At 43.0% G+C, this 13,032-nt stretch overlaps 1 protein-coding gene across 1 annotated transcript in view; it reads right to left on the reverse strand.

Annotated features, from left to right (window-relative positions):
• Positions 1-6,807, reverse strand: part of LOC126260610 (uncharacterized) — a 40,199-nt gene extending 33,392 nt beyond the window's left edge. Inside the window, exons 1-2 of the mRNA XM_049957947.1 lie at positions 6,701-6,807; positions 5,813-6,479 (exon numbers count right to left, since the gene is read on the reverse strand). Coding sequence (XP_049813904.1) covers positions 5,813-6,479; positions 6,701-6,807 — 774 coding nt within the window. The remainder of the gene's footprint in view (positions 1-5,812; positions 6,480-6,700) is intronic.
• Positions 6,808-13,032: the final 6,225 nt, after the last annotated feature.

Here is a 13,032-nt window from a genome sequence, read left to right on the forward strand (position 1 = left end):
TGCCTCCCCTCTGCTGATAATGCCTTAACCGCCGACACACGTAGAGGAAGATATAAAAATTTGCGCCTGACGTACAATTATAAATTTTCTACTACACTACTGGCCATTAAAATTGTTGCACCGAGAAGAAATGCAGATGATAAACGGGTATTCATTGGACAAATATATTATACTAGCACTGACATTTTCACGCAATTTGGGTGAATACATCCTGAGAAATCAGTACCCAGAACAACCACCTCTGGCCGTAATAACGGCCTTGATACGCCTGGGCATTGAGTCAAACACGGATTGGATGGCGTGTACAGGTACAGCTGCCCATGCGGCTTCAACACGATACCACAGTTCATCAAGAGTAGTGACTGGCGTACTGTGACGAGCCAGTTGCTCGGCCATCATTGACCAGATGTTTTCAGTTGGTGAGAGATCTGGAGAATGTGCTCGCCAGGGCAGCAGTCGAACATTTTCTGTATCCAGAAAGGCCCGTACAGGACCTGCAACATGCGGTCGTGCATTATCCTTCTGAAATGTAGGATTTCGCAGGGATCGAATGAAGGGTAGAGCCACGGGTCGAAACACATCTGAAATGTAACGTCATTGTTCAAAGTGCCGTCAATGCGAACAAGAGGTGACCGAGACGTGTAACCGATGCCACCCCATACCATCACGCCGGGTGATACGCCAATGTGCGTTCACCGCGATGTTGCCAAACACGGATGCGACCATCATGATGCTGTAAACAGAACCTGGATTCATCCGAAAAAATGGCGTTTTGCCATTTGTGCACCCAGGTTCGTCCTTAAGTACACCATCATAGGCGCTCCTGTCTGTGATGCAGCGTCAAGGGTATCCGAGCTGATAGTCCATGCTGCAAACGTCGTCGAACTGTTCGTGCAGATGGTTGTTGTCTTGCAAACGTCCCCATCTGTTGACTCAGGGATCGAGACATGGCTGCACGATCCGTTACTGCCATACGGATAAGATGCCTGTCATCTCGACTGCTAGTGATACGAGGCCGTTGGGATCCAGCACGGCGTTCCGTATTGCCTTCCTGAACCCACCGATTCCATATTCTGCTATCAGTCATTGGATCTCGACTAACGTGAGCAGCAATGTCGCGATACGATAAACCGCAATCGCGATAGGTTACAATCCGACCTTTATCAAAGTCGGAAACGTGATGGCACGCGTTTCTCCTCCTTACACGAAGCATCACAACAACGTTTCACCAGGCAACGCCGGTCAACTGCTGTTTGCGTATGAGAAATCGGTTGGAAACTTTCCTCATGTCTGCACGTTGTAGGTGTAGCCACCGGCGCCAACCTTGTGTGAATGCTCTGAAAAGCTAATCGTTTGCATATGACAGCATCTTCTTCCTGCCGGTTAAATTTCGCGTCTGTAGCACGTCATCTTCATGGTGTAGCAATTTTAATGGCCAGTGGTGTATCTTCCACCACCAATTTAATTTCTGTAACCCTTTACCGAACATATTGTTATTTATTCCCACTGTTATGAAAAAGCGCATTTGAAGAGCCTGTAACGTCTAAAACGAAATGTTGGTCATTTGTGCATATAACAGGACCAGTGTTACTCAACCCTAGAACAGTAAAATGGGGGGGGGGGGGGGGGGGAATGCTACAATGTTACTAAACCATTGTAAATCTTGCTACTCCATATTTTATTCAAGGAAGTAACAGTTTATAGTCTATGCGCTACTTAATTGCAATTATAAAGTCTCCAATGGTATGTGACACACAAAAAAACTATAAAGTGTCCTGTTTTACACGATTTACGGACAATACCAGATTCATAGGACCGGCGAAATTGTACTAACTGCAACCGTAAATTTTAGGGGGGTATAGTTATCTAGGATTAAGTTGTGGTGACCAACTGTAACCCTTGCACGCCGAGCGATTTTATCGAGATGGACAACCGTTTCACGTATACGATGTTCACAGTATAACGATTCAGATCTAAAAGTCTCCATAGTTCACTCAGCTGTCTCGCAATACCCATACTTCAAGAAGCATTTAAATTACAAGACAGCTTTCTTCATACAGAGCTGGCGGAAAAGATGAGCGAAAATGTAAAGTTATTAACATCAAACGGAAATCTCCACTACTTAACGGTGATGCTATGTTCATATACAGATTTGAATAACTGAGCAGCTTATCACCCGATTTTATTTATGTCGATGTCACATATGCACAGAAACGGAGCGCAGCGTATGGGTGATAGCGCAGTTATAATTTGGGAATCGAATTAGCCGCATTCATTTGGCGGCACGCGAATGCCGCCGCGGCCGTGCTCGTATTGGTTAAAACGAGATTACAGGCCTTAACTTTATCAGCCTGTTTTTCCATACTCTGACTGTTTTAGACAATTACGCAATCAAACAATATTCAGCGTTCGGACACAAATAATTTTTGTTAATTTCACACGCGTACCGAATTTCTGTTGCTGCATATTCGTCACCAAGCAACTACCGCGATACAATTAAGCACTGCAGCCATGTCCCTGATGCGATGACAGCTACCGTGTCAACACCGGGTCATCTGTTGCTCTAAAATTACGCGCCTGTTGGTTACCGAATATGTCACTACAAAGTGAGAAAGCTTACAACCTGTAGCCCATACCCGGTGATCTGCTTAACGTGAGAGTAATTAATTAATTTGTAATGCTTTCGTTGTACCGTGCTGCACCACGAGAGTGATGTACAATGGAACAAGCATATTTCTGACATATTATGAAAATTTATTCTCAAACGACGAATACGATTACACAGTGGCTATGCGATTTAAGAGTAACGTATGAAAATTTATGCCGGACTGGGACTCGAATCCGAGCGGTCGCCGAAAAGCCTCGGCCATCCGAACACGCCTGCGCGAACGGACCTAAGGTTCGATCTGTCCTAGTGTTTCCGTCTGATAGTGTCCGCATCCGACTCATATAATTCTCGCACAAAGAAAGACACTGTTTTCCGTCAGATTGCCTTGCTTTGGCATGAAACACATTAGTGCAGTGTCTATATTGCACAGTATTTGCCTGCCGTGGTGGCCGCGTGGTTCTAGGCGCTACAGTCTGGAACCGCGCGACCGCTACGGTCGTAGGTTCGAATCCTGCCTCGGGCATGGATGTGTGTAATGTCCTTAGGTTAGTTAGGTTTAAGTAGTTCTAAGTTCTAGGGGACTGATGACCCCAGAAGTTAAGTCCCATAGTGCTCAGAGCCATTTGAACCACTTTTTCACAGTATGAGTTTAGGCCACTGCGATGTCCCTTCGCACACGCATGCGTATCCGAAGGAACATTGCATTGACCTATACAGACATGGTAATATACAGACACTGTGCTACTACATTTCTAAACGTATCAAGTTTTCGGCTTGCTACAGATGACTATCCATAGCAAACAGATACTCGATACATATAGCTATTTAAATTTGGCGTTGAATAGAATTACTACTACTCATTTAAAAAAGTGTCTTTTCAGACAGACTAGCTAAACTGATTAAAAAAACAGACATCATACGGTAATCACTTTCGCCACCACCAGCAACTTACAAAATAAACATTCATGACATCTTCCAAATATATCTTAGCAAGTAAGGCAGTTGTAAACTGTCTTGTCTGTGCAACAAGTAGTAGGTAAACGGGCAGAATCACGTTTCTAAGAGTATACTGACTGCTTCAAATTTAATAATTTGCAGAAAAACATCTATAGCTAAATATATCAACCAAACAGTACACAGTCTCACAATACATAATGACCTTAACGTACTACATACTTTACAGAAGAACTGGAAAACTGGCATCTTGCAGGACATGGAACTACTCATTTATGTGCACGACAAAAAACTGAGAAACGAAATCGTGAATGAAATGACAGATTTGAAGAACTCATATTTCTTTACCAACGTCAGTTCAGTAAGCTTACGGTACTCTTAATTTACAAATATTCAATATTCAATAGATATACATTTGTGTTTTTCTTATATCTTGTCATTAACACGAAAGGTTTGAGACCCAAGCGACCCAAGCCACCACTTGTGTAATGTGGACTAGTATCAGTAATACAGAATAGTTTTTTTTTTTCTTGCTGTAACACATTTCCTTTACTGACGTCAAGACTGCCTCGCTCAAGTGAACAGAAGACATTATGAAAAGAGAGATAACACCAGAGTCGACACGTTGGTAGTGAAGTCATTCCAAGCTATATTTTAAGGGGCCACGTTGTGTCTACCGCACAGTGGAGTTGAAGGTAACACACAACGTAATGCGAGTATTCTTCATAAGTTTGTAAAAAATGAACAACAAAAATGCAGACAGCCGTAGCAATAGACAAAAGTAATTACGTCACAAAAAAGACATCCTTTTCAGATCGAAAGACACATGTCCACATAAAAAATTAATGTTTTAAGATCTATGTGTGTCCGTGTGAAATGTTTTTGTATTGCCGTTCTTTGACTGTTGATAGAGGTATATGGTTCAAATGGCTCTGAGCACTATGGGACTCAACTGCTGAGGTCATTAGTCCCCTAGAACTTAGAACTAGTTAAACCTAACTAACCTAAGGACATCACAAACATCCATGCCCGAGGCAGGATTCGAACCTGCGACCGTAGCGGTCTTGCGGTTCCAGACTGCAGCGCCTTTAACCGCACGGCCACTTCGGCCGGCGATAGAGGTATATCTCGAAACATGTTACATTATTGCACCCTCTCTCTCCCAGTCTCACTAACTATCAACCATACAATCACATTGACTCACATCCTTTAAGAAACTGTAATTATGGTCAGATGTTCTGAAATTGTCAATTAAAAAACAGGTAATACAAAAAGTCTCTCGCTCTCTCTCTCTCTCTCTCTCTATTCGTTTAGTCGGTTCCGACTCTTCGTGACCCCATGAACCAAATCACGCCAATTTTTCCTGTCTTTCACTTTCTCCCGTAGACTTTCCAGGTTGGAACACATTGCTTCTGTGATGCCATCGATCCGTCTCATCCTCTGACGTCCTCTTCCTCTAGTTCCTTCAATCTTCCCCAGTATTAATGTTTTTTCAAGCGAGGCATGCCTTCGCATTGTGTGTCCAAAGTAGGTCAGCTTTTGTTTTAACATTAGACCTTCCAGGGAGAAATCTGGTTTAATTTGCTCCAATATTGATCTGTTGGTTCTCTTTGCAGTCCATGGAACTCTAAGAAGTTTCCTCCAACACCACAATTCGAAGGAGTCAATTCTTCGCCGTTCAGCCTTTCTAATGGTCCAGGTCTCACATCCATACATCACAACTGGAAAGACCATAGCCCTCACAATACGGATCTTTGTTGCTAGTGTTATATCTCTGGACCTTATAACCTTGTCAAGGTTTGACATCGCCTGTCTACCGAGCAACAGGCGTCTCCGGATTTCATGGCTGCAGTCGCCGTCAGCAAAGATCTGGGAACCGAGATAACTGAATGTGGTCACTACCTCCATGGTTTCTCCTGCTATATCCCACGAATTGGTAGGTGTAGTTGCCATAATTTTCGTTTTCTTCACATTCAGCATAAGACCGGCCTTTTCACTTTCGTCTTTCACCTTCAGTAAGAGTGTTCTCAATTCTTCTTCACTTTCTACCAACAGGATCGTATCATCCGCGTACCTGAGGTTGTTTACATTTATTCTAGCTATTTTAATTCCTGTTTCTCCTTCATCTAGCCTCGCATTCCTCATGACATGTTCTGCATACAGATTGAATAAGTACGGTGACAGTATGCAGCATTGCCGGACCCCTTTCTGAATCTTTATCCATTTCGTTGTTCCATACATAGTTCTCACCGTGGCTTCTTGGTCAAGGTATAAACTCCGTATCAGATGAATGAGGTGATCTGGTACACACATGTTCCATAATCTGTTGTGATCGACGCAGTCAAAGGCTTTGGCGTAGTCAATAAAGCAGAGGTACACATCTTTCTGGAATTCTCTCGCTTTTTCCATAATCCACCGAATGTTAGCAATTTGATCTCTAGTTCCTCTTCCTTTCCTAAATCCAGCTTGTTCTTCTGGTAGCTCTCGATCTAGATATTGGCGAAGTCTATTTTGTAAGATTTTCAACATAACTTTGCTAGCATGTGAAATAAGTGCGATTGTTCGGTAATCTGAGAATTCTTTAGAACTTTTCTTCTTTGGAACGGGGATGAATACTGATCTTTCCCAGTCATCTGGCCACTGCTGCGTGATCCATATTTTTTGACATATTGAGTGCAGCACTTTCACTGCATCCTTTCCAGTGACTTTAAACAATTCTTCTGGTATTTCACCATGTCCACTAGTTTTGTTATCAGCCATATTTTCAAGGGCCCACTGGATTTCGCTCTCCAAAATATCTGGCTCTAGTTCTAAATTAACATTAACATCAGCACTAGGAGCCCTGTCATGATGCAGTTCTTTCTTGTATAGGTCTTCTACATATTCTGCCCATCTTTCCTTAACATCCTCTGCTTCACTCAGATCTTTCGCCCGCATCTCGTGGTCGTGCGGTAGCGTTCTCGCTTCCCACGCCCGGGTTCCCGGGTTCGATTCCCGGCGGGGTCAGGGATTTTCTCTGCCTCGTGATGGCTGGGTGTTGTGTGATGTCCTTAGGTTAGTTAGGTTTAAGTAGTTCTAAGTTCTAGGGGACTGATGACCATAGATGTTAAGTCCCATAGTGCTCACAGCCATTTGAACCAATTTTTCAGATCTTTCCCGTTTCTATCTTTTATCATTCCAATTTTTGCCTGGAATTTTCCTTTAATTTCTCTAATTTTCTTATAAAGACCTCTTGTCTTCCCCATTACGTTACTATCTTCAACTTCCTTGCACTGTTCATTAAAGAATATATTTTTATCTCTTCTAGCTAATTTCTGAAAATCTTTATTTAATTAAAACGTAGCTGATCTATCTCCTTTGATTTTTGCTTTCCTTCGTTCTTCTGCAACTTGCAGTGCCTCAACTGATAGCCATCTAGACTTCTTACTGTTCCTTTTCTTGGGAATGTGTTTCTCTGCGGCCTCCTTGACAGTATTAGCTACTTCTGTCCACATCTCTTGCGAGCTTTTGTCCTCCAGCTGTAATACATTAAATCTGTTTTGTACCTCTACAGCATAGTCGGAGGGTATAGAGTTAAGGTCGTATCTGCAAGTTGGGATACTTTTTGCTACATTATGAAGTTTCAGCCGAAATTTTGCAATCAGGAGCTCATGATCTGATCCGCAGTCAGCCCCAGTAAGCTATATCAATTACACAGGTACCCTACGAAATCAAAACTATCCTGACACCCCCAAAAACAATTTCATATTAGATGCATTGTGCTGCCACCTACTGCCAGGTACTCCATATCAGCGACCTCAGTAGTCATTAGACATCGTGAGAGAGCAGAGTGGGGCGCTCCGTGGAATTCGCGGACTTCGAACGTGGTCAGGTAATTGGGTTTCACTTGTGTCATACGTCTGGACGTGAGATTTCCAGACTCCTAAACATCCCTAGATCCACTGTTTCTGATGTGACACAGAAGTGGAAACGTGAAGAGACACGTACAGACAAAAGCGTAGAGGCCGACAAGTCTGTTACGGAGACCGTCGACAGTTGAAGAGGATCGTAATGTTTAACAGGCAGACATCTATCCAGACCATCGCACAGGAATTCCAAACTGCATCAGGACCCACTGCAAGTACTATGACACATCACGCCGGTAAATGCCAAACGATGACTCGCTTGGTGTTAGGAGCGTAAACATTGGACGATTGAACAGTGAAATAACGTTGTGTGGAGTGACGAATCACGATACACAAAGTGGCGATCCGATGGCATGGTATGGGTATGGCGAATGCCCGGTGAACGTCGTCTGCCAGCGTGTGTAGTGCCAACAGTAAAATTCGGAGCGGTGGGTTATGGTGTGGTCGTGTTTTTCATGGATGGGGCTTGCATCCCTTATTGTTTTGTGTGGCACAATCACAGCACAGGCCTACGTTGATGTCCTAAGCACCCTCTTGCTTCCTACTGTTGAAGAGCGATTCGGGGATAGCGATTGCATGTTTCAGCACGATCTAGCACCTGTTCATAATGCACGGCCTGTAGCGGAGTGGTTACACGACAGTAACATCCCTGTAATGGATTGGCCTGCATAGAGGCCTGACCTGAATCTTACAGAGCACATTTGTGATGTTTTGGAACGCCGACGTCGTGCCAGACCTCACCGACCAACATCGATACCTCTGAGCCAGCCACTTTCGTAACATATCAAAACCGTTTCCCTAAAATTCTATGGAAGAAGTCGGCCATTTGACAGAACTTTAAAAGCAATGCCACATTCGTGTAATATTTAGTTAAACTAGAGAGCAAATCTATCTGTTATTATGCTACTGTCCTCGTGTTTGAATTCATCGATACCTCTCCTCAGTACTGCATTCCGTGGGCTGCCATTCCCCAAGAAACCCTCCAACCTGCGAGCGTGAAAGCTGTCATCAGGGCTAAGGGTGAGCCAAACCGTATTGAATTCCAGCATTACCGATGGAGGGGGCCACGAACTTGTAAGTCATTTTAGCCAAGTGTCCGGATACTTTTGATCACATAGTGTATATGTGGCTGGTTGTTGATTTACAAAATCGTGGCTGAGACAGCCACTCTTGTAACATATCAAAACCGTTTCCCTAAAATTCTAGGTAAGAAGTCGGACATTTGACATAACCTTAAAAGCAATGTCACATTCGTGTAATGTTTAGTGAAACTAGAGGGCAAATCTATCCGTTACTATGCTACTGCCTTCGTGTTTGAATACAAAACACAGTCTACTGAAGCGGGTGCTCAGCGACCTGTCCGCCACTAGCACTGTACAGTATAGTGTCCTATCACATGAGAAAGAAACCGTGCCTCATAGAGCTGTGTTCTATGCGAAGGTGTGTGAGAAGGACCTCATCCAGTCTGCGCGGCTGGAAGGAGGTACGCCACGCCAAGCTGTTGACTTTTGCAGACGCAGCTTATTGTCTTTCACTTCCAGTCATTCTTCTACCCATCCACACATGAATCTGCCCCTCAACAGTGAGGTGAAAGCTTGTAGAAGGATGGCACACTAAACTATCTGATTATCGCAGCACGACTCCTCGGCTGCTATATCTGCCATTTAATTTCCCTCAATACCCACGTTTCCCGGAACCCGGTAGAAATGCACCACCTTCCACACCCTTCGTAGGTGGGAGGTGATGACATAAAGCTCCTAATCGCCACTCTTTGCACCAATATCCTGGATTAAATTCCAAATCTATCCGCAGTGTCTCACAAAGTGACAGCAGTTGATACTGACGATGGTGAACCGTCCGTCAAATGGGAACGTTAAACTCGGCGGCTCCTTTTGTGCTGTTCGAGAGGAGTAAGCAATGTGTGGCAGTGGGTTTCACCCTCTTCCTCACTGTAGAAGCACTCATCACAGACATACACACAGCACAGGTACATGCTTGACATTTCATAACAGGTCGGAGGAAGGCAATGGCAGCGAACAGTGATGCGGGGTTCCTGTATTTACTTCTTTACGCTCGTTCCCTTAATGTGATACTTTTTGAAAGTAGCAAAAAACAGTCTGAAAATGGCAAGCAATCTCAAAAATTACAAACCGTGTTTAACACAGGGCGGTTTACAGTTTTCAGATGCTTTTTTAGGGGCTAGTTCTCACGCTAGGGTTTGTGGACTGACCAGGAGCCAGGAAATGACGCCATTCACAAGTCGTACACGCCATCAGCAACAAATCGGACACAGTTTTTCAGTCCACAGGTAGAATCAGAAAACCACGGAAAACAGAAAGGGGGAGGCCCTACACTAAGAAAAAAAATAGGAGCACTGATTTTCCTGACCGTCGGCAGAAATGACTGAAAGAAACAGCAATCCGCACGTTCCCACGGTCGCCTGGCCAGTCTGCAGACCTATGTTCATAATCGTAGTGCTTGGCGAAATTTTGATTACGAATAAAACACACTTCGACTTTGTTGTTGTTGTTGTGGTCTTCAGTCCTGAGACTGGTTTGATGCAGCTCTCCATGCTACTCTATCCTGTGCAAGCTGCTACATCTCCCAGTACCTACTGCAACCTACATCCTTCTGAATATGCTTAGTGTATTCATCTCTTGGTCTCCCTCTACGATTTTTACCCTCCACGCTGTCCTCCAATACTAAATTGGTTAACCCTTGATATCTCAGAACATGTCCTACCAACCGATCCCATCTTCTAGTCAAGTTGTGCCACAAATTTCTCTTCTCCCCAATTCTATTCAGTACCTCCTCATTAGTTATGTGATCTGCCCATCTAATCTCAAGCATTCTTCTGTAGCACCCCATTTCGAAAGCTTCTATTCTCTTCTTGTCTAAACTTTTTATCGTCCACGTTTCACTACCATACATGACTAAACTCCATACAAATACTTTCAGAAAAGACTTCCTGATACTTAAATCTATACTCGATGTTAACAAATTTCTCTTCTTCCGAAACGCTTTCCTTGTCATTGTCAGCCTACATTTTATATCCTCTCTATTTCGAACATCATCAGTTATTTTGCTTCCCAAATAGCAAAACTTCTTTACTACTTTAAGTGTCTCATTTCCTAATCTAATTCCCTCAGCATCACCCGACTTAATTCGACTACATTTCACTAACCTCGTTCTGCTTTTGTTGATATTCGTCTTATACCCTCCTTTCAAGACAATATCCATTCCATTCAGCTGTGCTTTGCTGCCTCTGACAGAATTACAATGTCATCGGCGAACCTCAAAGTTTTTATTTCTTCTCCATGGATTTTAATACCTACTCCGAATTTTTCTTTTGTTTCCTTTACTGCTTGCTCAATATATAGATTGAATAACATCGGAGAGAGGCTACAATTCTGTCTCACTCCCTTTCCAACCACTGCTTGCCTTTCATGTCCCTCGACTCTTATAACTGCCATCTGGTTTCTGTACAAATTGTAAATAGCCTTTCGCTCCCTGTATTGTACCCATACCACCTTCAGAATTTGAAAGAGAGTATTCCAGTCAATATTGTCAAAAGATTTCTCTAAGTCTACAAATGCTAGAAGCGTAGGTTTGCCTTTCCTTAAACTATCTTCTAAGATAAGTCGTAGTGTCAGTATTGCTTCACGTGTTCCAGTATTTCAACAGAATCCTAAGTGATCTTACCCGAGGTCGGCTTCTAACAGTTTTTCTATTCGTCTGTAAAGAATTCGCGTTGGTATTTTGCAGCCGTGACTTATTAAACTGATAGTTCGGTAATTTTCACATCTGTCAACACCTGCTTTCTTTGGGATTGGAATTATTATATTCTTCTTGAAGTCTGAGGGTATTTCGCCTGTCTCATACATCTTGCTCACCAGATGGTAGAGTTTGTTCAGGACTGACTCTCCAAAAGCAGTCAGTAGTTCTAATGGAATGTTGTCTACTCCCGGGGCCTTGTTTCGACTTAGGTCATTCAGTGCTCTGTCAAACTCTTCACGCAGTATCATATCTCCCATTTCATCTACATCCTCTTCCATTTCCGTAACATTGTCCTCAAGTACATCGCCCTGATATAGACTCTCTTCCACCTTTCTGCTTTCCCTTCTTTGCTTAGAACTGGGTTTCCATCTGAGCTCTTGATATTCATACAAGTGGTTCTATTTTCTCCAAAGGTCTCTCTAATTTTTCTGTAGGCAGTATCTATCTTACCACTAGTGAGATATGCCTCTACATCCTTACATTTGTCCTCTAGCCATCCATGCTTAGCCATTTTGCACTTCCTGTCGATCTCATGTTTGAGACGTCTGTATTCCTTATTGCCTTCTTCATTTACTGCATTTTTATAGTTTCTCCTTTCATCAATTAAATTCAATAAATCTTCTGTTACCCAAGGATTTCTACTAACCTTAGTCTTTTTGCCTACTTGATCCTCTGCTGTCTTCACTACGTTATCCCTCAAAGCTACCCATTCTTCTTCTACTGTATTTCTTTCCCCCATTCCTGTCAATTGTTCCCTTATGCTCTCCCTGAAACTCTGTACAACCTCTGGTTTAGTCAGTTTATCCAGGTCCCATCTCCTTAAATTTCCACCTTTTTGCAGTTTCTTCAGTTTTAATCTTCAGTTCATAACCAATAGATTGTGGTCAGAGTCCACATCTGCCCCAGGAAATGTCTTACATTTAATACCTGGTTCCTAAATCTCTGTCTTACCATTAATCTATCTGATACCTTCTATTATCTCCAGGCTTCTTCCACGTATACTACCTTCTTTCATGATTCTTGAACCAATTGTTAGCTATGATCAATTTATGCTCTGTGCAAAATTCTAGCAGATGGCTTCCTCTTTCATTTCTTACCCCCAATCCACATTCACCTACCTCGTTTCCTTCTCTTCCTTTTCCTACTATCGAATTCCAGTCACCCATGAGTATTAAATTTTCGTCTCCCTTCACTATCTGAATAATTTCTCTTATCGCATCATACATTTCATCAATTTCTTCATCATCTGCAGTTGGCATATAAACTTGTACTACTGTAGTAGGCGGGGTCTTTGTGTCTATCTTTGCCACAATAATGTGTTCACTATGCTGTTTGTAGTAGCTTACCCGCATTCCTATTTCTTTTATTCATTACTAAACCTACTCCAGCATAACCCCTATTTGATTTTGTATTTATAACCCTGTATTCGTCTGACCAAAAGTCTTGTTCCTCCTGCCACTGAACTTCACTAATTCCCAATTTAACCTATCCATTTCCCTTTTTAAGTTTTCTAACCTACCTGTCCGATTAAGGGATCTGGCATTACCCGCTCTGATCCGTAGAACGCCAGTTTTCTTTCTCCTCATAACGACGTCCTCATGAGTAGTCCCCGCCCGGAGATCCGAATGGGGGACTATTTCACCTCCGGAATATTTTACCCAAGAGGACGCCATCATCATTTAACCATACAGTAAATCTGCATGCCCTCGGGAAACATTACGGCTGTAGTTTCCTCTTGCTTTCAGGCGTTCGCAGTACCAGCACAGAAAGGCCGTTTTGGTTAGCGTT

Source organism: Schistocerca nitens, chromosome 5, assembly GCF_023898315.1.
Source record: "Schistocerca nitens isolate TAMUIC-IGC-003100 chromosome 5, iqSchNite1.1, whole genome shotgun sequence".
Taxonomy (NCBI): domain Eukaryota; kingdom Metazoa; phylum Arthropoda; class Insecta; order Orthoptera; family Acrididae; genus Schistocerca; species Schistocerca nitens.